The 23,985-nt window shown below is 41.4% G+C and overlaps 1 protein-coding gene across 1 annotated transcript; it reads left to right on the top strand.

The window, feature by feature from the left end:
• Window positions 1-219: 219 nt before the first annotated feature.
• Window positions 220-23,510, top strand: raly (RALY heterogeneous nuclear ribonucleoprotein). Its single transcript, XM_034533273.1, has 7 exons — window positions 220-478; window positions 5,840-5,912; window positions 6,962-7,009; window positions 12,726-12,889; window positions 18,786-18,905; window positions 21,512-21,681; window positions 23,466-23,510. The coding sequence occupies exons 1-7, from the start codon at window positions 223-225 to the stop codon at window positions 23,508-23,510; spliced, it is 876 nt and encodes a 291-aa protein (XP_034389164.1). The 5' UTR covers window positions 220-222.
• The last annotated feature ends 475 nt before the right edge of the window (window positions 23,511-23,985 follow it).

Below are 23,985 nucleotides of genomic sequence, written 5' to 3'. Positions count from 1 at the left end.
TCGTTCTTTCTTGTGTTGACAGTAATTTACTGACTCGTGGTTTTCCCGGCTGGGTTTACTGATTTCTTTTGTCCGGTTATGAGTCTCAAATGCGCGTTTGCAGCCGCGCTGAAGCAAAGAATCTGTTCTTTTTCATTCCCTCCAGATCTTCGCCTCTCCGAGTCGCTCCCTCCCTCCCGACCCCTCCGCCCGGCCGGCGCCTCCCTCGCCCGTCTCTCCAGCATGTCGCTGAAGGTCCAGACGAGTAACGTGACCAACAAGACCGACCCGAAGTCCATCAACTCCCGGGTGTTCATCGGCAACCTGAACACGGCGGTGGTGAAGAAGTCGGACGTGGAGGGCATCTTCTCCAAGTACGGCCGGGTCCTGGGATGCTCCGTGCACAAAGGCTACGCCTTCATCCAGTACGCCGGCGAGAGGCAGGCGCGGGGCGCCGTGGTCGGGGAGAACGGCCGGGTGCTGGCCGGACAGACGCTGGGTGAGTGCACGTGAAAGAATTCCGAAAGTCAGGTTGGTCCTGTGTCAAACAGACGCAGGACTTTCACCCAGGAGACCTGTGTGAAAACCAAGACGACGTTGATTTTATTTGAGCTTCCTTTTGTTGTGTAACTTGTAACGTAATTTCCAAGTAAGTTACCATAAAACGAGACGCTTTTACGCGACAAACATATTTATATTTAACCCAGACTAAAAAATCCTTTTACTTGACTTGACCAAGATCGTAGTAGAACGCACAATACACAAAATTACTTTTTACACGTCATACAAACTGTTGCAGGAGGATACGTTGCAATTCATAGCTTACAAAGCGGGACAAGAGAAGCGTGATTGCCAAATTGGTTGTTTGATTTACTCTCAACCCATTTAAGATGAAGATGGTTTTCAACGTGCACACAATTTCTGATATTCAGGTGATTCGAGTGGTGGTTTTGTTCCGTTTTTCAAAACAATTTATGTTGTGTTTTTCGAAAACAACAAATCGGTAGACACCAAGAATCTCTTTCAATTAAACACATAAGTATATTTCTTTTGCTCCAAATGTAAAAAATCAAAACTCAGAAAATGTCTTCTTACAGAGATGGTAATGCCAACTGGTGGTGAAACGGGGAAAGAACCTTTGCACTCAAGTTTCAATTATTGGCAGTTAACTGATTCACTTGTTAATTATGAAATCAAATGAGTCGATAGAATAAAATATATCCATCACAACTTCCCAGAGCCCTGAGTTGCATGTTTTATTTGACTGTAGTCAAAACCCAAAGATATTCAATCGACAGTTAAACAGTTAATAAAAAATGCTGTTGAATCATTTTACTAATCAATCAACGACCCTTGGTTGCTGTTTTGGAGGATAGCTGGTGCTCGAGCAGGCTGCAGAGCCGGCTCCACCTTCCACGAGAGCAAAGCCTCCGAACGCCTCCAGTGTTTCATCAGAATATACCGTTTCAACTTTGACGCTGAATGAGTAAATGAGCACCATTGATGAGGCACATGAGGGTTTTATGGCTTTATGGAATTAGGAAAATACTCTTCTATCAAAACGGAAAAAACAAGGATGCAATGTTATAGTCATGAAGCGGCACAGGGACGCCAATGTAGCCCATTTGTGACACGACAAACACGACAACACCAGCGGTGCTTTCCGGTAGTGCATTTTCTTTTCATTTGCATCCGACATCTTCACACCCAAAAACACGAGGAAAAGCACTGTCCATCAACCTCGACTGGGCCCGCCTCCTCTCGGCCCACCCGAGCCCTACCAGAGCCCCACCAGAGCCCTACCTGAGTCCCACCAGAGACCCACCAGAGACCCACCAGAGCCCCACTAGAGCCCCACCAGAGTCCCACCAGAGTCCCACCAGAGCCCCCCCAGAGTCCCACCAGAGTCCCACCAGAGCCCCACCAGAGCCCTACCTGAGTCCCACCAGAGACCCACCAGAGCCCCACTAGAGCCCCACCAGAATCCCACCAGAGTCCCACCAGAGCCCCACCAGAGCCCTACCTGAGTCCCACCAGAGTCCCACCAGAGCCCCCCCAGAGTCCCACCAGAGTCCCACCAGAGCCCCACCAGAGACCGCAGCCAGGTCTCCGTGAAGATGGATGCTCGATGCCTGCTTGTTAAAAAAAGGGATTAACGTCTTCAGAGCATGCAGTCTTGTAATAATCAGAATTAAATTCAGTGAACTTGCTGCGACGGCAGAAACTTTAACGACCCCCGAGCGCTGCATACATTTCCCTCTCGAGTGTTTACCCCCCTTCCCCCCACCACCACACACACACACACACACACACACACCTTTCCTCTGTGCAATAAGATATCAGAGGGGAAATCAGAGTGTTTCCCCCCCCGGCGGGGCAGCAGGAGAGTCAACTGGTTTATGTTCAGTCACGGTGGAGCTGCATTTCTCTAATAGTCTCAGTGCAGCGTGTGTGTGTGTGTGTGTGTGTGTATGTGTGTGTGCTCTAACACAGCTGTATGTGTGCCAGTGATCGCTGCACACACCCGTTCTCTCTACCCATCATCCTGTTAAGGATCTCTGGAGGCTGGAGTCTATCCCAGCATGCACTGGGTGAGAGGCGTGAACCACCGTGACGGCTCAGCAGTCCATCAGGGGGAAATCAAGTGTTTTACAGTGTAATGCTGTATTGCATTGTGGGAGAGAAAAAAAATGAAAAGCTTTCAAATGAAATTCCTTTAAAACATAACGCAGGACGAGGGAGCTTCATGTGTCGGAAGATCAAAGGAAGGAGAGGAACGAGTCAAGGGATGATAAAAGGATGGACGGATGAGCGGAGGAAGTGAGCTTTCAGCAGCCGGAGGCTGAAGATTCAAGCCTGTTAACTTCACCGTGAAGGAGAATGTGATTCTGTGTGTGTGTGTGTGTGTGTGTGTGTGTGTTTGAGGCAGTGATCCAGAAACTTGACCGCAGCCAGGTGTGGAAATGGCAGAAGTCCATTTGTTTGCAAGGACACACACACACACACACACGCACCTACACACACACACACGCACTTACGCACCCACACACCCACACACACACACACACACGCACCTACACACACACACACGCACTTACGCACCCACACACACACACAGCGTCCACCTGCTAATCCACAGGCCTCCGTGCTTTTATTCTGTCTCCTGGAGGTCCCTGAACGCAACACAGATACATCTAATGGACTTCTCCCTCGAGTCCTTTTCAATCTTTACCAAAACATTTCACGCTCTTTCGGCGATCGAAAAAAAAATAAAAGTAAAAAGATTGTTTTGGGTTCAGACGAGTACGACAGCCTGATGCATTGTGGGTCGTATCAGAGGCAGAGGGATGGTGACAGCTGATCGATACATAGTCGGTAGCTACAATCGTACAAATCTTTCGAAACATTTAAAACCAAATTGACTTTGCAAACGTTTCGTGTGAAAGTAAACGAGGTCGACCGTATGATCGTTACGGGATGTTTTAGGGACGTTTTATGACGGCGTTTAGCTTTTTATCTCCTCTTTTATGTGAAGCACTTTGTTGGTGCTGCCGGTTTTTTGTGAAGTGACAAAAACAATTGTCATTATCGCCATTTACTGGTTGTCATGTTTTGCTTGCCAGCCCCAAAAAAACAAAACGTGGTGATTATGTGTTAAAAAAAGGTTTAAATATCCACTCGTGAGATCAACTGGAAGTCATTCGTGTAAATAAAGAAAAACCCACAAAAAAAAACCCACAGGAGAGCGAAGAAGAGAGCGAGCGTGTAAAGAGGGGAACGAGTATTTAAAAAGAAGATTTAATATGATCCGCACAGCAACACACACACACACACACACACACACACTGCAGAGGGGCGGAGGGCATCACTTAGCAGCCTATCACAGCTTCACCACCCCCCCCCTCCCCCCCTCCCCACACACACATACACACACACACACACACACTGATGATGTCTTCTGAGAAATGTCCACTGTATTACCCTGTGTGTGTTTGTGTGTGTGTGCATGTATTCCTTATGGGGACCCTGTTCAAACAGAAACATTGTGGGGACTCGCCTCGTCCCCATTAAGTAATTCATCATATTTTCGTGTGAAGACTTGGTTGGAGGTTAGTTAAGGTTTGGTTAAGGTTTAGATTTAGGGTATAAGGTTTAGGTTTAGGCCAGTTGCGTTCATGACTTGAGTTGTTAAGCGGTTAGGTCTCCAGAAAATGACTAAGTCAATGTAATGTCTTGTAAAGTGATGGGAACACGACTGATTTAATAGAGATTTGTGCCACATAGAAAATATGTGTGTATTGACGCGTGTTGTTACTGGACTAGTGATCAACCTTTCAACCATGAAGACAAACACATACTAAAAAATAGACACCTTCACATACATTAACATACATAAATGCTCACACACACAGAGATCTGTAAAGGACACTTATTAACATCCAATATTTCCCAGCCCCTTATCCTAACCTTAACATCACAACTGAATACCCAACCCTAACTCTAACCCTACCCTAACTCTAACCCTAACTCCAACCCTACCCTAACTCTAACCCTACCCTAACTCTAACCCTACCCTAACTCCAACCCTACCCTAACTCTAACATAACTCTAACCCTACCCTAACTCTAACCCTACCCTAACTCTAAACCTAACTCCAACCCTACCCTAACTCTAACCCTACCCTAACTCTAACCCTACCCTAACTCCAACCCTACCCTAACTCTAACATAACTCTAACCCTACCCTAACTCTAACCCTACCCTAACTCTAAACCTAACTCCAACCCTACCCTAACTCCAACCCTACCCTAACTCTAACCCTACCCTAACCCTACCCTAACTCTAAACCTAACTCCAACCCTACCCTAACTCTAACCCTACCCTAACTCTAACATAACTCTAACCCTACCCTAACTCTAACCCTAACCCTAACTCTAACATAACTCTAACCCTAACTCCAACCCTACCCTAACTCTAACCCTACCCTAACTCTAACATAACTCTAACCCTAACTCTAACCCTACCCTAACTCTAACATAACTCTAACCCTAACTCTAACATAACTCTAACCCTAACTCTAACATAACTCTAACCCTAACTCTAACCCTAACTCCAACCCTACCCTAACTCTAACATAACTCCAACCCTACCCTAACTCTAACATAACTCTAACCCTAACTCTAACATAACTCTAACCCTAACTCTAACATAACTCTAACCCTACCCTAACTCTAACCCTAACTCTAACATAACTCCAACCCTACCCTAACTCTAACCCTAACTCTAACATAACTCCAACCCTACCCTAACTCTAACATAACTCTAACCCTACCCTAACTCTAACTCTAACCCTACCCTAACTCTAACCCCAGCCTAAACCTTATTCTAACCCAACCTTCAATTCTGGTCACAGGAACACAACATATCGGGAGGGTGGGGGTTACAAAATGCATTTTCATCCTTAGTCATGAATTGTTGTAATTAAGATACAATATATTTGTATTCACCCTTCCTCTATTACCATCCTCTTTTCAAATATATTGAAACACCTCAAATCATGAATAGATTAAGTTGAGTTTATTTCCCATAGTGCAGCAGCAACATGAACCATAGGGTTCATCCTCATTTCCACTTGCCCTGACTGACTGTAGAGAAGATGTTTTAAAATGGCTTAACAGCGCCCTCTACTGGAGATTACAAGACGACACACCGGCCACCATTCTTTTCATATCTTCACTTGTGTTTAACCCCGGTTTTCTTTTCTTTTTTCAGTTTCAGTTTTACTAAATGTTTATGGGATCTGACTCTTGAAGGGACCTTTTTGTTAATCATCTCTTTTATTGTTTCTTTTCCTTCTCCAGATATCAACATGGCAGGAGAACCGAGGCCAAGCAGACCCAAAATCCTGAAGCGATCGGCCGCCTCTCTCTACAGGTACTTGATGCCGTTCAATGGGGTTCATGGTTCTTAACAAGCGCAGGTGCTTTTTCAAGGCTTGTATTCGAGGGCCAACCAGAGAATATTTTACCCTCAAATGTGTAGGCTACATTTTATTTTTAAAGAAATGCAGCCTATCTTGTGGGAATGAGATCAAAACCACTTTAATTGACAAGGGCCGAGGTTTTAAACCCACCTAGGCTGGATAACAAGACCCCGAAGGAGGAGGCCGAGAACTGAAGGTGTTAAAAACGACACCTTGAAGGGTTCTCAGACTTCTATTTTTAACTCCTCGGCCCTCCGAGAATCACGGCTGCCGTGAGTATTTTAGACTTGCAGGGTTTTATCGTCAGATTATCTTTTTCTCTCTTTTTAAAAAAAAAGTAGACACGGGAGGGATCAGTTTCAGTGTAATGCTAAACAAATGAATCGGTCTTAGACTTTAGTTTGTCTCCTGAGGCGGTTTAAGTACTGTTTGAGAAGATTTTAATGCTTGACAGCGTTAATATTATTGTGAAAAATCACACTTTATTGTTTAAAATAGTTTAAAATATCTGCTTTTGCACCTGACAAAGGGGGTTTATGGCTCCAAACCTGTTTTAATAACAAAAAGGAACAAACAATTTGATTTTTTTTTTCAAGGTTTTCCTTATATATCGCTTTTTAAAATGAGACAGACAACCCGAAACAACAAAACATAAAGCCCTGACGGTTGCGTAATAGAATAAAAACAGGCTCCAGCTAACGTTCGTGGTCCATTTCTTCATGGTTTACGCTTATGTAGTTGATTTTGTTGTGTCCACCAAAACCCTTCATCAAGGACATTTGTAAAAATGTGTCCATAAACATGACACATAATATACTGTAAACACATCATTCACGAGAATCCAGTTCCCCCTTTTGTTCGCGTCCATATTTGTCTCTCTCTGGGGAAGATGAAGTATGCCGTGGTTCCTTTTTTGTCCCCACGTGTTGTTTTAAATGTGGTTTAATGCTGGTGTTACGGCTCCGCATTGTGTGACTTTGTCTTTGTGCTTCTTCCCCAGCGGCTACGAGTTTGACTACGACTTCTACAGAGAAGAATTCTACGACAGGTACAACCAAAATGCAGGACGACCGCTGTTGTGTTAAAATGCCTCAAATGTGAAGCTGCAGCTGCACTATGTGTTCATTTAGCACAGGCAGTGGGTTAATACAGTATTTTAGTGGTTTATTTTTGTTAGGGATGGTTTGAATTTGGCCTTTGACTGAAAATGTGTTTCGACCACAATCAACTGGAAAATACAGGCGTTCTTGATGCGATCTGGAGAACTCAACTTCAGTGGGGAACTCAACGAGGAAAAAGGATTTTGATCTGTCTTTGGGGTGAGGCTTATTTGCGTAGAAATGGGGCAGATTTTACGCCAAAATGTCTGCACAATTCCTCATTTTATTAGGTGCAAATCAAAAGCACAAGAGCCCAGAGACATTTTCTTTTTTTCTTTTGCTCGGCAGTGAGGTCAGGTGCTGCATTTTTAGCCACTTTTTATTTTATTTGTGCGGACTGGAAGCAAAAGCCATGCAAATTCTTGAGGGAATTTTCTACCCAATGAGCATAATTTAATCATCAAACGAGAATAACTAATTTAAATGGCGTCCGAGAGCAGTGAGACCCGTTTTGGAAATATAAAACAATCCCAAACACTGTATTTTCATGAGAGTTCAGGACGTTGGAAACTGAATCTTCACTTTGATAACACACAGTTAAAACTGTGTGTTCCTGAGACGTCCAGCTGAGATATATCAGCGACGATGTGTCCGGACGTCAAAACCGACACATGCTCAGGGGATTCTTCAAAACGGGGTTATTCAGTGTCAGTGTGCGCAGAGGTTTTGAAACCGATGAGGTGCCGAGGTTTCGCGTTTCACAAAAAGACGTCAAAATACATCAAGCTTCATCCGTCTGAAACAAAGCAACCTGGTACGGGGAAGGAGGGTCATCGAGGTTTTCTCCGTTAATCCTTTGAATTAAACAACAGGGACACTCACATTGACCGTCCTCTCACACAACAAAAGGTTCAGACAGAGAGTTTTTTACCCTCATGGCACACACGACCAGACCGATCTGCACAGTGCCGAGTCAGCACCTAGGAAAGGTTCTGGCTCTGAACGCTTGGGTTTTTAAATGAGTTTTAATGAGTCTACTTGCGCTGCATGTGGTCTATCCTCTGCATCTACCGTGAGGCTTCACGGTCCTTGGATGCTTTCACCGTTATGGTACATTTCTGGGCTGTGATCCGTCAATGTAATTTGTCAAGAATTTGACAAAAATCTTGACACACGGATCGGATGTCCGTCCCGGTGGTCGTCTGGTCCCAGAGGTGGTGAACCCGGCTGGTCCGGGGGACCTCGGACCGCGAGCGGCTCCAACCGGATTAGCCTCAGTAAATAAGACATTTATTACAAATGACTTCTTCGCTTCCCAGAGATTGGATTTTTTTTGTAAAACCTTGGAGTGCCGGCAAGGTTAGCTCTTTCTCAGAAGCCTCTACCGGTAGATTTTACAATGTTTTAATTCCCTAAGAAGAAGGATTTCTGGACGACGTGGGGGGGTGCTGACTGTTTGAGAGAAAACCTGTAACTGTAGGAAACTGTCGTCGGACTCTTTAGACACACATGGAATTCTTGAGGTGTCCCAATTTGGTTTTAAAGCCTTTTTCACGGCATTGAATTTGCACTTTTGAAACGACTCTGGCGATTATGCAATTCTTATGCTTTTAGATCTCTCGCCACAGTTGACCAACATATCCTCATCTTTATTTATGTAAGCCAGAGACACTGTCAGACCAAAATGCCCCACAAGAAGAAGCTGTTAGAGCTACAGCGGAGCCCACACTGTCAATAACTATACTCCCTTAATGACTTATACCAAGTTTTTTGGAAAGAGGAAAAATCAATTGAGACCGAAGGGTTAATGAAATTATGGAACAACGCTGTTCCTGCAAAGCAAAAGCGTACATATTTAGTATACCAGAAGTGCTAACGCGGGTTCATGATGTGCCGATGCATTCTGCTCATAACGCTCCCCAGATATTTACGTAGGAACGTAACGTTTCAGATCTCTTTCCGACCTCGGTGTAAACATGTAAACGATTGCACGAGCGATTACGCAGCCGAGCCAGAGAGTTGTCAGACCACCTTGTCAGAGCTGGCCGATATTACCCGATCTGCATTTGAGGGGCGGGATTTAACAAGAGAATCAAACAGACGAGGCCAATCAACTCATGTGACCTCAATCTGACCAATCGTGTCTCTCACTGCCAAAGTGCTCTCAAGCAAGAAGTGAATGCAGCTGCACACCAGACCTGGTGGAGATATAAAAGCATGTGTACGCCCCAAAACCAACCGCGCCATCCAAGAATATAGTCGTTAATCTTCCGCTATAGCGGCCTCCACTCTTCCAGCTAGGCTTTAGTCAAGGTTTGTTTTACCGTGCTCCCATTCAGGTGACGTCACTGAGGTGAGGGGGAAGTAAATGACTATCAGACTGTTGACGTTGGATGGAGTATAGGACCGAGCTTCAGTCGAGTCCTTCCAAGCCAAAATTCCTCACAGGCCCAATCCCTGAAATGTTGGCACAAAGTTCGAAGCACATTATTGTCTACAATATGATTTCATGCCTTCGCATGAAAAGATCTCCCTTCATATTGTAATAAAGAGCCATGACGAGTTCATGAAAAACAGACCAGGGACAGAAGTATACAGACAGGGGGGGTATTTAACAGCAAATAGTAAATGTATTAATAGTTTAATTTCTGTCAACCCTTCGGCATGTGTCTTTAAGTCTTTTTCATCTTTGATAACTTAAAAAAAAAAAATATTCTCAATATTAAAGATTAGATTAGATTAAAAAGCAGCCTGAGCCGGTCCAGAGTTAATTTGGTAGTCAAATAAAACAATGATTTTAATTCCACAAAATAATTCATTCAAGTTATGTATTATGGATGATTTACAATACTTAAATATAATTATCTATGAAATAGAGGCGGACCATTTTTACAATATATAATAAATATTTAGTTTGAAAAACAAAAACGGTTGCAATGTTCATATTTCATTTGCATACATCCTATGATGCTTGATCTGTAGTATGAAGTGATTTCTCAGTCCCACTTTATCTTGTTTAAAGTAGAGTGACAGACAACACTTTTACTCCAAAAAAAAAGATATTACAACATTTGGTTTTAGACATTTATTACATGTATCTATGATGTTATTCATATATTCCACCACTTTTGTGAACCTAAGGCTTTGGTAAACCAAATCCCATCACCAAAACAGTGAGTAAAGGCATGTTTTCACAAGAGATTTGAAGAATTTTAATAAATCAGACTTCAACTTACCTCTTTACACTCTGCCTAAAGACAATGGTCTTCATTATATAGATAGCTGAGATTGTTCTGAAATGTTTGATGTATAACACATGGGTAAGTATCAAAGTGCCTTTTAAAAGGTGAATTTAAGAAATTATGTAAAATCGAGAAAAAGACCGTAGACCCCAGTTAACGCTACGATCACTTTTGTCTAAATGTTGACATTAAATTGACACGTACTTCTTTACCTCTCTTTTTTTTACTCTATTCCTGTAGAGACACATGTTAAGGTGTGTAAACATCTGGACCTGGCGGTTATGAAAAGAAAAGGTTTCTTGTCCCAAATGATTAAAACTCTGGTGCAGGTTGAAGTAGTCGAGCCAAAAGGGAGGTCCGTCTTGTCAGAAACGTTCAGTTAAATCACCATATCCCAAAACTACCGTCAGCTCTCGTGACCCCGAGTTGAATTCACAACTCATTACACGTTTTACTGCTTTTTATTAACTGTGACCAACGTTGTGTAATCCACCCGGGGGGTTTCAGACCGGAGCCGTTGTCGGCCTACACAGTTTCCTCCACATTAACCTGGAGGCGTTAAAGTCGCCCTCAGCCCAAACATTCAACACCGTGTCACGTTTCTGCCTCTGATTTGAGATTTTCAGCAAAAAGCTTAACATTAATACGCTCGGTCAGAGTAAAAGAGTCACAAAGTAACACCAAACACACGTCTCATGAAGTCGCAATGCATTGTGGGGCAAACACTATATGGTTGAAGTCCAAACACTTCTGCTTCTGATTTCTTTCTTCTTGGCTCGCGCTTCACAAGGTCTGTTGGATCGGTTTTGGAAAGTGTCGAGCAAAGTGTCCTCCAAAGACTTCGAGATGTCCAGATTTTTTTCTTTGCCAGCTTTCGAACTTGTTTTTTCAGATTGAGTCTATACGTTGTTACGACATGTGGGCCACACATTTCTTTCTGCAGAGTAACAATGTTTAAAACTGTAGAGTAACGGTCCTGAGATGTTTCATCTGATGGTCCTGATGGTCCTCTGCAGTAAACGGTCCTCATCCCAATACAATCGTCCTATCTCCACCCTGTATCATTATTATTATTATTATAATGATGAATTGAAGTTATGCTATTACCCTAAACGTAGTTTATCTTTATTATTGTTGATTTTTTTTTCTATATGGTACAACACGTTTAAATTAGGGTGCAGAAAATCAGACCTTTATTTCTAAAGAAAAAGACCACTCGAGGGCACATGTCTTTGCTTAAAAACTGTGTGCACTTTTAAAGTGTTTGATTTTATTTTTCAGGCATTAAGCCAAAAAAACATCGACTTTGAAGCAAGGGAAGCGGAAGTGCAAAAAATAGCAACACATTTTCAGGTTTTAGGACTCATTCCTGCAGCACTCTTATGCCAACACACTTACAAGAAACCCACTGAGGGAATCGTCCTGTTTGGGATTGAAATAAGTATTTACGGTTAGGTTAAGGCCACAAAGCCAACTTCACAATTAAGCAAACCGGCTTTCATTGAAAAGAAAGGTTCCCCCGACATGGAATAGATTTACCTCAGTCTCATTTAAAAGGAAAACCAGTGAATCCAGTATCATCGGTATCTCATGTATGTAAGCACATCTGCTTACATCACACATCTTGATTATCTCAGAAGTGTCCTCAGTAAAGAAGAACAAGCCCGCCAGCGGTTACTCTGCTCTGGTTTTGTGTTCTACGCGCAATTTGAGACCAGAGTAAGTCAATGCATTACTTAAACTGTAGTAGAAAACTGTAGTACCCCTTATTTATTTTAAGATGCAGAGGAACCTGAATCCAAAAATGGAATAACTGTAATCAGACTCGACCTCTGCTGTCGGTTATCTAAAGCAGCTCAGATGAGGGCTAATGAGAGAGGGGAGAGGTGGCAGATGAGAGTGATTACGACATCGGGGAAAAAGAGTGATGTATTCATCTGTAACACACTTATTTATTTTCAACACAAAAACCTGTTTGGATCCTTCACATATGCAGCCGGAGGCCTCGGAGGAAATAAAATAATGATAGCTTTTTGACATTTTTAGCTTCATCTTTTGTGTCCACTGTTTGTTTTTTTGGCTGCCAGAAAAAGAGCAATTGCCCGTGGTGTTGGTGTAAAGAGAGGGAGAGAGGAGGAGTGGTTGAGTGAGCTAGAGAAAGAATAGAGAGGGAACAGCGCTAAATAAAACACAACTGAAATGTTGAAAATAAGTGATAGTTGGGTAAATACCAAATTAACTGAGCAAGCAAACCTTTTTTTCGCAAGCAAACCGCTTTGAGTGGTCGGAAGACTGGACCAAAGCTTTACAAGTCCATTGACAATGTATCGAACACCCTCTCCTCATCATCTGACCTTTCCTCCTCTCTTCCTTCTTCGTTGCCTCCCTCCTTTTCTGTTTCCCCTCTCCTGCCTCCCTTCAGGTTGTTTGAGTACCACGGCAGGGCGTCTCCGGTCCCTCGGGTGGTACCCGTCAAACGCCAGCGGGTAGAGGTGCCTCTGGTCCGACGGGTCAAATCCTCGCCCGTCAAACTGCTGGCACGTAACGCCTCCGCCTTCCCCACCAGCAACGGCAACAAACAGAGATGTAAGTCTGTCCGTCAACGGCGCCGTTTCTAAAGGTGTTTCTGAAAACGTACCCACATTGTTCCTTCGGCCTTGACAAATAAAAAATGTGTTTGCGTCTGTTAGTCGAAGTTCTGACACGATTTAGTAATTCTGACATCGACGGTAGCCATTAATAAAATCATCCCCCTTATCTTTTTGTGAAACAGTAGAAGATGATAGGATACCAAAGAAATCAATGTCCAACTTAGACGCATCAAAATTAAACAAATAGTAATAATTGTGGTCAACCTCATACTGTATATGTCTTATATTTGTTTGTGTTAAAGTATGAACCAGTGGAAAATACCATTGATGTAGAAAAGTGTAGTTAAGATTAGAATTAAACTTTATAAATGCTAGTGGTGAGTTGTACAGTCGACCCTTTGCTAAGCCCCGCCCCCTGCTGCCAACCGTTATCATGGAGCCCACACTGTCACTAACTGCACTCCCTAAATCAATATAATCACTTTTTTTGGAAGATTTAAAAGAGAAGCCGATGAAAAGGTCTTCAATATGCATTTGGTAAACTGATATACCAGTAAAAAATGGTTAATAAGATAAAGATAGAATCTTAGGCCTACAGATCACAATGTAAAATTGAACCACGACGTCACAGAGACAAAGAAGTTAAGGAACAACATCGTTCCTGTAAAGCCGGGTAGTTCCTTATTAACTGTAACAATCATTATAAAGCAAAACCAGCATGTGTAGACATTCAGTGGCTTCAGTAGCATAGTGCTAACTCTAGTAAATAATGTGCAAACGCACTCTGGTAATTTTAGCTCCAAAGATTTTAACGTAGACATTTTGTACGTTTTAGAAACTTCTTCCAACCTCTCAGAGTATCACTATTACGCAACGTTTAAACCACAACAAGCTCGAAATCCTCCTAAACAGCCTGAAAATCTTGGAAAACTGAGCTAGTTGTCGGACCTTAGTTGGAGCGGGCTGATGCTATGCTATGCTATGCCAGTCTGCGTTTGAATGGCGGGACTTTTTTTTGCGAAGGGTCAATTGTAGCGTGCAATAATAAATGCAACGATATTAGTAAAGGTTGTATCGGTTTAATTAAGTAGTTGGGAAACAATAACATTAGCTGCAGCTGAAGTAGCAACGATGCTAATTGTTTTGGTAAAATTAGAAGTGTCAGTAAATGCTGTTGAAATGAAGTTGTCATGTTGGCAGTTTTAGTAAACAGGGAAATAGTCAGATTTTAGGATTCTGAATGTACAAATTCAATATATTGAAAAGTAGAACCATCTTGTTGGTCCAATATTCTGGTGTAAACCACCACATGGTATCAAACTCTCTCTTTTTATGTCCATCATCCTTTCCTCAGTAGGTTTATTTGTTCTTCTCTTATATTTCCTCGCGCTCCTGATAACCTCCACCCTTGTGATCCAAACCTTCCCTTCATCCTTCTTTCACGTCTATATTTTTACAGCGGAAGGTTCAACCATCACTGCGACTGCTGTCCCATTATTTTAGCACTCTGTTCATTAAACGTGAATTTCACATCAGGGTCATAACGTGGTTCTGAAGAGAAGCGCTGACTCCCCTTAGCTCCTTTTTTCTTTTCTTTTTACAAACAGAAGTTTTCGATTTCTGCACTTTTCTTTGGCTTCCCCTTGTTGATTGAACACTGAAGCAGCTTTACTTGGGAGACTAATGCAACTCATGAAGTATTTTGCATAAATTCACACAAGAACAAGATCAAAACTGACATAATGGCGGTGACAATCCAATGGGGTAAATGGGATGCAGACGAGGGTATCGGTGGGAACTTTTAGACTTTAGCTTTGACTGGCGCTGTATCAAGTTTGGATTTCAGAAGTCTTGATGGTAGTTGGCCGTGAATTTTGGGAACATTATCCTTGTTCTCCTCTTTCTGTCTTATTCCCACGTCACAATTCTTATAGATATGGTTGAACCGTACAGTTCATATGGCAGCACACATTGCTGTCCAGCATCCTACACCCTCTTCAGAAGGTGGGGTAAGAGTTGCAGGTCCCCTTTCAAAGAGGCCTTTGCTTATGGAACTAGGGTTACAATATTGCAAATATTGTGAGGGGGCCCCAACCAACCCATGTAGTACGTAACTCAACTGGGTAAATCCATAGGCTTAACCCCGCAAGGAAGGTCAAGAAAACAAGGATGACTAATACCCTGCACACCACATTACCCGGGCCATGTCCATGAATCGAGCCCAGAGGAGGGTGTGTGTGCAACTCCACTGACACACCCACCCTTCACACCAGTCCTGTGTCATTCCAGAGAGAACAGACCCTGTGAAGGAGCCAGAGATGTCCAAGAGGATAGAACCGTATGAATGGACAGTCACCTTGGCCGTACTGCCGTACCTAAAGGGGGATACGAGAACGCAGTCCTACCCTTACCGACATGTTGGTCCGCTCCAAGCGGGAGCCTTCTGTTAGTGTGTTGCTCCCACTGTGCTCAGCTAACTAGGTTCACCTCGGCCTCGTTGAGGGCGATGCCGGGGGAGAGGGCGCCTTATCCCGTACCCTAACATCCTACATGATTGATGGTTTAAAAACAGGTTTTTAGACTTCCTCTCACGCATTTGTTGCCTAGGTACCTTTGAGCAAGTTGAGCTTGAGACTTACAAGGAACTTTTCGTCCTGTTTATCTTGTTTCTGTCTTGTTTTCTTTTTTTTTACTACGTTAACCAATTACTTTTCGTTGCCTAAACTCCACTGCACATTAACAATAGTGGTGGCGGATGATAAAATGTTCCTATGAGTCGTTTGGGAAGGCACAGAGAAGCAACCAATTTTGTTCATGTTGCTGCTGATGTTTGCACCAAATCAGCATAATCAACATTGACAACGTACCTATTGTGTTGTATGAAGGAATGACGACTTGGTTTTGTTTCACATTAAGTTCATAAAGTCTTTAAGTTTTGGTGTATAAGCATATTTTTGGATTAAGCTTAAATGCTAAATGGACTGTACTTGTTTAGCACTTTTCTAGTCTTCCGACCACTCAAAGCAATCTAACACTACTTGTCATCTTTCACCCATTCACAAGGGGGTTAATTAAGTGTCTTGCCCAAGGACACATCGTACCCAAGTACTCAGTCAGATGAAACCAGGATCTTTCCAGGTGATCCCTCTTGTCAGACCCTTCTTCTCCGTGCAGCCACAACGTGGGAACGCCTGCGCTGTAGAGCCGTGATTTACACAACGCCTCGCCGGCCAGATGTTTGACACCTGCACAGATTTACATTCTTTAAGGGGTGTATTTTTTATGGAAATAAATAAATTGTATGCTAGGAACACAGGTTCACTTATATGCAGATGATTTGTTTCTTTCAATTTACACAACCCAGAAAAGTCAAGTTCCTTTCAGGCTAAACGAGGCTTTTCCTCATGAAAGTGGGTTTTGTTGCCTAAACCCTGACTTCCTGTGGAAGACAAAAGCTGTCTTTGAAAGACACTCTGCATGTAATGTGGAAATTCAAAGTGACTGGCAACTTTAATATCAAGAAGCCACCTTGGCTGCCGGTTTTCAGGACCACGGCTTTTAGCCATAAGCTTTTTTGTTCACCCATTAACCTTTATTCATATCTCAAATCCTAGAATTTTTTTGTTATTTCCCAATGTATTTCAACAGTGCATATATGAAGGTGTATGACGTCTTTAGATTATATCGCCACGATGAATAAGGCAAGACTGCCTCCTTGTGTTTGAACTGGGACCACTTGTTTTTCTCTGTGTGTGAGTGTGTGTGTGAGTGTGTGTGAGTGTGAGTGTGTGTGTGTGTGAGTGTCTCAGATGATCCTGTGGAGCCTTTTTGTAAAAAAGAGAGACGTGGAGATGAAACAGAACGAAGAACAGAGGGAGGATCAAAGGATTAGGGACGACAAGAATGCTGCATAAGGGTGATGCCGCTGGGAAGGAGAGTAAAAGTAAACGACAAGAGAAAGAAAGAAGGACAAGGAAAGGTGACGAGTGGGTAGGCAGGTGGAGGGAAAGGTATGGAGTGAGTGAATAAAGAGGAGATACTGATGGAGAGAATGAAAGTAAAATATATCAGATGAGGCAGACGGGAGAAGGAGGAGAGAGGAAAGGGGAGAGATAACTAAGTGGACAGAGCAGAGGAAACTAAGATGGAGAAGAGAAAGAGAGACAGAGATGTGAGTGTGTATTGAGCAACAACCACACACACACACACACTCACACAGTTGGGAAATATATCATTTTAAGTTCATCGTAGTGAAACCAAAACAACCACCAGATGTGCTGCACGGCTTCAGTTGATCTATATTGCCACTAATATACTCATCAATTGTCTTTCCCTAATCACCCTCTTCTCTCTCTGGGCTCTCGTTCAGCGGTTCACCAGAAACATCTCAATACGTTTTGTCTTTTTAATTGTAGAACAAACAAAATATGTAAAAAAAAAAAAAAAAAAAGTTCAAAAAAAGATACAATGGATGAATTATACAGTTAAATCAAATGTCCAACACATGGTAACAATTCGATGTATAGAACTTTAAAAGAAATGTTTATAAAAAAATGTAATATATAAATAAATGGGAACAAATGTTTGGCAAAGTAAACATCGTCCCATAACTCACAAGCAATAAATCTCAAGGCCGGGTGATATACTGCGATATATTTAACCTCCGGGCCATAAATATCACCGCCCTATCTAATACGGAGAGGAAGACAATCCTTTCCTCTTAAATAATGAAACGGAAGATTTATTTTTTTTCGAGAAAGAGAGGCCACATTCTGTCTCAGCGTGGATAACAAACAACACGCCACAATGTGGAATATACAGTGTGTGTGTGTATGTATATATAAATATAGTGTAAAATACAACAAATATATTTTATGCTGAGGGTTTAAGGTTTTTCTTAAGAATTTGCAAAGTATGTATAAAAATAAAGCAGCAGTAATATTGCGACACATCCCATGCTGACAATACAAATAAGCTCCCATTGTTTTTGATAAAAAAGCGCTGAAAAGAAAGTATAAATTACCAAATGAATTCAACAGAGCTACGGTTATAAGAAAGAAAAGATGAATAAGTTGTGTAACCGTTGTGGTTCGTTCATCACTGTGATATTTTTTGTGATTGCCTGACTTCATTTGGACTGTTCTACGTGTACCCAACCAAAGGCAAAGGATTGGAACCCCCCCCCCCCCCTCCCCCCCACACACAATGATGGCCTTCCTTCTTGGAAGATCCAGGCAAGAGACTAAGTTTGATATCAAATCTGGAATGTAGTGCGTAGCTGTGGATCGTGTCCCTGGATTTATAATGCATGAGCAAGAATATATGAGTATGAGATGTGAGCACTTCCTCAACTGCCCCACAATGCATTGCGTCTGGGTGCCTTGAGACTGTCCGTGAGACTTTGAGACGGAATAAAAGCTGTTATATTATTATATTCCAGAACGAAGGTGCTTCAGCGCGTCCTTTCCTATCTCCTTTAGCATCGGCCTCACTGGACCACAAAAGGACTTCGCGCTGTCCCACAATTCCTTGCGGCTGCAACATTTAAAGCTACGCATTTAAAGCTACGCACCAGTGGGCCGACAACGCCCGCCGTCGCTATTTAACTGTACACCATCAGGTCCTGCAGCTTTGCCTTGAACGTTGCCTCTAAAATCCATTGTATCTCTTGCAGGATAGATCCCTCGTCCAATAGAAATAGACATCATAATGGATCATCGCCTCAAGCAAATTCCAGAAAACATAAACATTTTTTAAGTCAAAGGTCTGGATCTCTCTCTGCAGACAACAGGCGCTAACGTCTCCCTCTCTGTCTCACTCTCTGTCTCACTCTCACTCCCTCCTATTGGTCTCTCTCTCTCTCTCTCTCTCCGTCTATACCTCTCTACCAGCAGTGAAAGGTGCAGAGCTTCAGGGGATCAAGTCAGAGTTGACTCAGATCAAAGCCAACATCGAAGGCTTGCTGGGCAGACTGGAGCAGATCACAGAAGACACACACATCAACTCCTCAGGTGACACACACACACACACACACACACACACACACCTCTGAATTCAACCAATACAACACTGACTCTCTTATCCAGCCGTTTGATGATGCATGCCAAACTGATTTTCTTCTATTATTGGTCATCTATTTATGATATTAGTGCAGTTTATCTACCACATGCTCTACAATGTTAAAGCCACAGTGCAGTAAAACAACAACAACAACAACAACAAACCGTAATGATTGCCGTATTCACACAAAGATAGAGAAGCCAGAAGGTCATGAGGTTTGTGAAGGGACCCCGGCAGCCATGTTGGACTCAAACTTAATACTGAATTGGTTCTTATATTGTTTTCCATTTTAAAACAATGTGATTTCAACATTAATTTAGACGTTTAGTTAGCCTTGCACCCAGATGTATATATTGTTGATGGTATTGCTATGCAATGCATAATAATGCTCCACTATAACTACTCTTAACTCACTCATCGTGCTGAGCGTCCTTGTTCGTGATCTGAAGCCTAACTGAACCGTTATGTGTTGGATCACAGAGTTATGTTCAAAGAAGTGATTGTGTTTCAGTATAATGCAGATCTGTCCAATAAATTAGTGCCACACACTCACACGCTCATATATATGTATGTATATGCACAGCACAATATAATATGTCAATGTCTTATCTGATAAAAACCTTAAGTAGAGTCTAACAGTTTTATGGAACACATGTTCTGGAATATTTGATGTTGTACTTTAGATTTAGAGCCTTTTTTTTTTTTACGGGGGCTTCAGCAGTTCCCTTCCTTATTATAAAGTCTCTGTGAGCCACGTGTGCTCTTCAGCTTCCTGGAGACAAAAAATAAATTGTCACATCAAGAGAAATAAGCAGGAAAGAACATGAAATATGACTTTCCTCATTGATGTGACTCCCTGCGCTGACTTCTGAAGACATGCAAGGCTTATTTGATGTTCCAATGAAAAAGCCACCGGGGCCACATCTTTTTATTTTATTTTATTGATTATGAACCAGGCCCAACTCGTGATGAAATACCTGCTAAATAAAAGTAATTCTGCCAATGCAAAAATGCTGAAAAAAAAGAGAGAGAACAGAACAGAAGTTATTTCAAGGTCTTCTGTTTTTAGTAAGACAGAAAATATATGGAACTTTTCTGAGAGAAAACACATTTTATTTATTTACCGTCTGCTTACGAATCACAAGGAAGCCATACGATGAAGTAACTTACACTGAGATGAAATATCAAATAATATGAAGGTACGATGATGATATATGGTACAATGTGGATGATGCACACTCATAAATTAAATAAAGCACTACATAAATATGCACATAAGGTGCCTGTGAGCTGTGGGAAGAAGTCAGTAATTCTTTCCCACTATTTTTTATATGTTTAATTTTTCACATGTTTTGTAATTTAGAGGTTCCACATTTCTACACTATTTTTTTACCTTCGTAAAAAAACAGAGAAATGTATAAAAAAAGACATTAGATATGAATGTAGCATTTGCAGATTGTAAGAGTTATTGATTGCTCTTAAAAACAAAAATATATAATTAATTATTGAACTATGAAGCTATATGTAAAATAATTCATAGTAGTAATATCTATCCCATCTGCTGGAGGCTGAAGTCAAAGCAGTTTGTTTCCATATCCCAATAAAATACATTTGAATACAGCCTCGAAAAATGGATTGTGAAAGCGTTTTTAGTTTTACATATAAGAGCCAGTGGGTGGAAACAGACATGACAAGAAAGCAGAATCAGCCGCCCTCCCCCCCCCCCCCCCCAAACAGAACATTAAGGTGGAGATTTGGAATTTATAGTAAAAACCAGGCATTTGTTAGTGAATTTTAAGTACCACATGTCTCCTACAAACTATTCTGATGAGTACGACACAGTTAACAATAACAACCTTTTTTAAAATTGAGAAATAAACTATTCAGCAGTTTGATAAGAATACGAGATGCGGGCTTGAGCATGCAACACAGACTGAAATGCTGCTGAGATCAGTCCGGAATCAAACTCCTCTCTGCTCTGTGGAATTATTCTTTTGTATTTTTTGTTCATGCCCTGGGGTCCTTCCCTGGCTGCCAGCTGGCTAACAGCGCTAACAGTGCTAACAGCGCGGCCAAGAATGAGTAGCACTGAGTAACTGCATTCAAGACAAGTATTATCAGCAAAGTGTTCCTTTGTGTGGAAAGTGTAGAGAACTGGCCAGAGTTTTAGTTTGAAACATCCCAAAAAAAATGAACTTTATGACAACGGGGGATACATTTCCCCCTCGGGATGAATAAAGTAATATCTTATCCTATCCTAATTGGTCTGTCTGGAAGCGGTGCTTTCCCATGATTCATTCGGGAGAAATGAATCATGACTTAAATCAACTACTCAATCATGTCAATACAAATTAAATAATCCTTCATTAGTCCCACAGCGGGGGGGATTTCCAGGATTACAGCAGCAGAGTGCAAACGAACAGAGTAGAGGTTTAATAAATAAGTAAAAGACATTTAAATAATTAATTAAAAATATATTTTAAGGTATGTTACCTAAATGTTATCAATATTGTACTATGTAATACAATTAATTGTGTGTGTGTGTGTGTTGCTGCAGAGCTGAGGAAGGCAGGGGAGTGTAAGAGCGAGGAGGCGTGGCAGGAAGGGGAGGAGTCGAGCTCAGAGCTGGAGGACGAGGAGGAGCACAGACAGAACAGCGAAGCTGAAGAAGAGGAGGAGGAAGAGGAGGGAGAGCACACACAGGACGACACCCATGACCACATGCCGGTATTTACACCTGTGCGTATTTGACAGACACAAGGAGGACTCCTGTAGCTTCACAGCCTTGTGAGGACCTTCGGACGTCCTCGCAAGGAAACACAGATAAATGAACAACGTGAACGTCTAATAGTTCTTATATTCCTCCTCAACTTCTCCTTAGTGATTTAGTTTGATACAACACAATGAGAGTGGTGCATACATGCTTTTAATAACTTACGAGATGTAGTAGTTATTAAAAGCATGTACGCACCACTCTCATTGTAGAACAATGAAGACAGGAATTACAATGAGTTGATGATAATCTATAAATTCTTGAAGTTGTTAATTAAAGAAAACTCCAATTCTTTTATTTTCCCAATGTCCCAAATGTCAATATTTGTTCTTTTTTCCTTTTCTTTAATAATCTGGTGAACTGGGCTTTGGACTGTTAGTCAGACAGAACAAGCAGATTCCAGTAAAGACCCTCTGGGAAACTGAGGGGCCTTTTTTCACTATTTTCTGATATTGTGAATCAAACAAATTAATAAATAGTGTCAATAACTGATCACAGAACAGTCGAGATCAAATATTTCATTCTTGTCAACATGTTCTTCCCGAAAGATAGCATGTATTTATTTTTAGTATTAATTTAAGGCATAAGCATTCATAACATGCATCAATTAATTTGTTTATTTCTTGCTGAACTCATTCGTCCTGTCAATATTTATACCAAAAAAAACAACAACAATCACCTCAATAATATCTGAACAAGCCCAGATTAAGAATGCTCCCAAAACTAATTTAAATCCTGTATAATAATTTTTTTCCATTCAGCCAATAATAAACACAATTCATCATTTTATTGACAAAGTTTCATAAGTATTCTGACAGTGAAACTAGCCTCATTATCAGCTGCAGGGGAAAAGTAGAATCAACATGTGAATATATTTTTTTAAATGTATATATTTTTTAATATTCAAGCTCACTGGCTTGAGATCTGTGGGGACCAGTCGGCCCAATCCAAGTCTTTTTTTTTCAACATCGCTTAGTTCCTGCGTCTCAATTGTGAGATTTTGCTGCCGTTCGTTGTCTTTAGTGGTTAATTGAACGTCACTGACTTGTGGACATTCAAAACAAGCAATTTGAATACAATACTTACATTGTAATTATCAATTAATACAACAGATGTGCACATTCCAGGCATCTTACTTTGTGTAAGAAATATCCATAATATGTTTGTATGTATTTGTACTGTATGCACCACATGACGACAACGCAATGTATCACAAAGAATCCAATAATCCATCAAATCACACAATTTCCCAGCATAATCTTTATTTCATTTAAAATGTATGGAGTTAAATCCATACATTTAGCACATTAACGTACTTAAACTATGTAACAAGTATACTTATTTCACCCTTCTTTAATATTTTCCTAAACCTAACCAAGTCTTTTTATTGTCTATATTAAAAAGTTCCGTCCACACATTACTTTTTAAATTATAGTTCTTGAATGCTCATAATGCCATCCTATAATACTTAATCTCCCAATGTATTTGAAGTGTTTTTGATGTGCTCTTCTGCTCTAATTCCACAGTATAGTATATATATATATATATATATATATATATGTATCAATAATTGAGTTGCACAAAACAACAAAACTAAAATGTCTTCTCCTGTTGCTTTTTTTCATGTGAGCGAAAATGTTCAATCGTAATTTGCTGCCAATTTTACAGAATATTTGGATACTCACAGCACATATTTGTGTTTTCTTTGTCTTTTTTCTTTTGTCGTTTTGTCAATAAGGAGAACGGTCGCATATCATCAGAGACGGACTCCATTCACGCGTGAGAGGTGAGCGTCTCGAACACACTGGAAGCCACAAAGCAGGTGTGGAAGGAAGCTCAGAAATGTGTCAGCAAACCAAAAGGTTACAAGTTAATTGTCAGGAACCGCGTGTGTTGGACTCGCCTAGCATTGCGTCAGCCTCCTTGACGTTTGAGCCACATTTGAAATTAAGTCTTCGACTCTCCGTCACGCAAGACATAACACTTCTTATAATGTTCACAGTTGGAGAAATATCAAACGGACGCTTTGCATCCGCTATGATTTCACAACTTTCACAACTTTAATAAAGCAGCATATCAAACTGGGGTGTTTTTATGTTGTTTTTTTTAACCTATAATTAAGCCAGGAATTTATTTCAAAAGGCTTTGTTTTCAAGGAACACGTTGAAGCGATTACACAAACACACACACACACACAGCTGTGCATTACAACCACCAAGCTGCTGGTGAGGGGCGCTCCAGGGTGCCTCACTGGTTGG

Source organism: Cyclopterus lumpus, chromosome 5 (assembly GCF_009769545.1).
Source record: "Cyclopterus lumpus isolate fCycLum1 chromosome 5, fCycLum1.pri, whole genome shotgun sequence".
NCBI lineage: Eukaryota > Metazoa > Chordata > Actinopteri > Perciformes > Cyclopteridae > Cyclopterus > Cyclopterus lumpus.
Note: the sequence above shows the minus strand (reverse complement) of the source record. Positions and strands in the feature narration are given on the sequence as shown.

Bases quoted from the DNA above. Each gene is read 5' to 3' on its own strand.
- raly (XM_034533273.1), top strand. From the start codon at position 223: ATGTCGCTGAAGGTCCAGACGAGTAACGTGACCAACAAGACCGACCCG. The intron at 479-5,839 runs GTGAGTGCACGT...TTCCTTCTCCAG, and splicing joins GCTGGCCGGACAGACGCTGG to ATATCAACATGGCAGGAGAA. The intron at 5,913-6,961 runs GTACTTGATGCC...CTTCTTCCCCAG, and splicing joins TCGGCCGCCTCTCTCTACAG to CGGCTACGAGTTTGACTACG.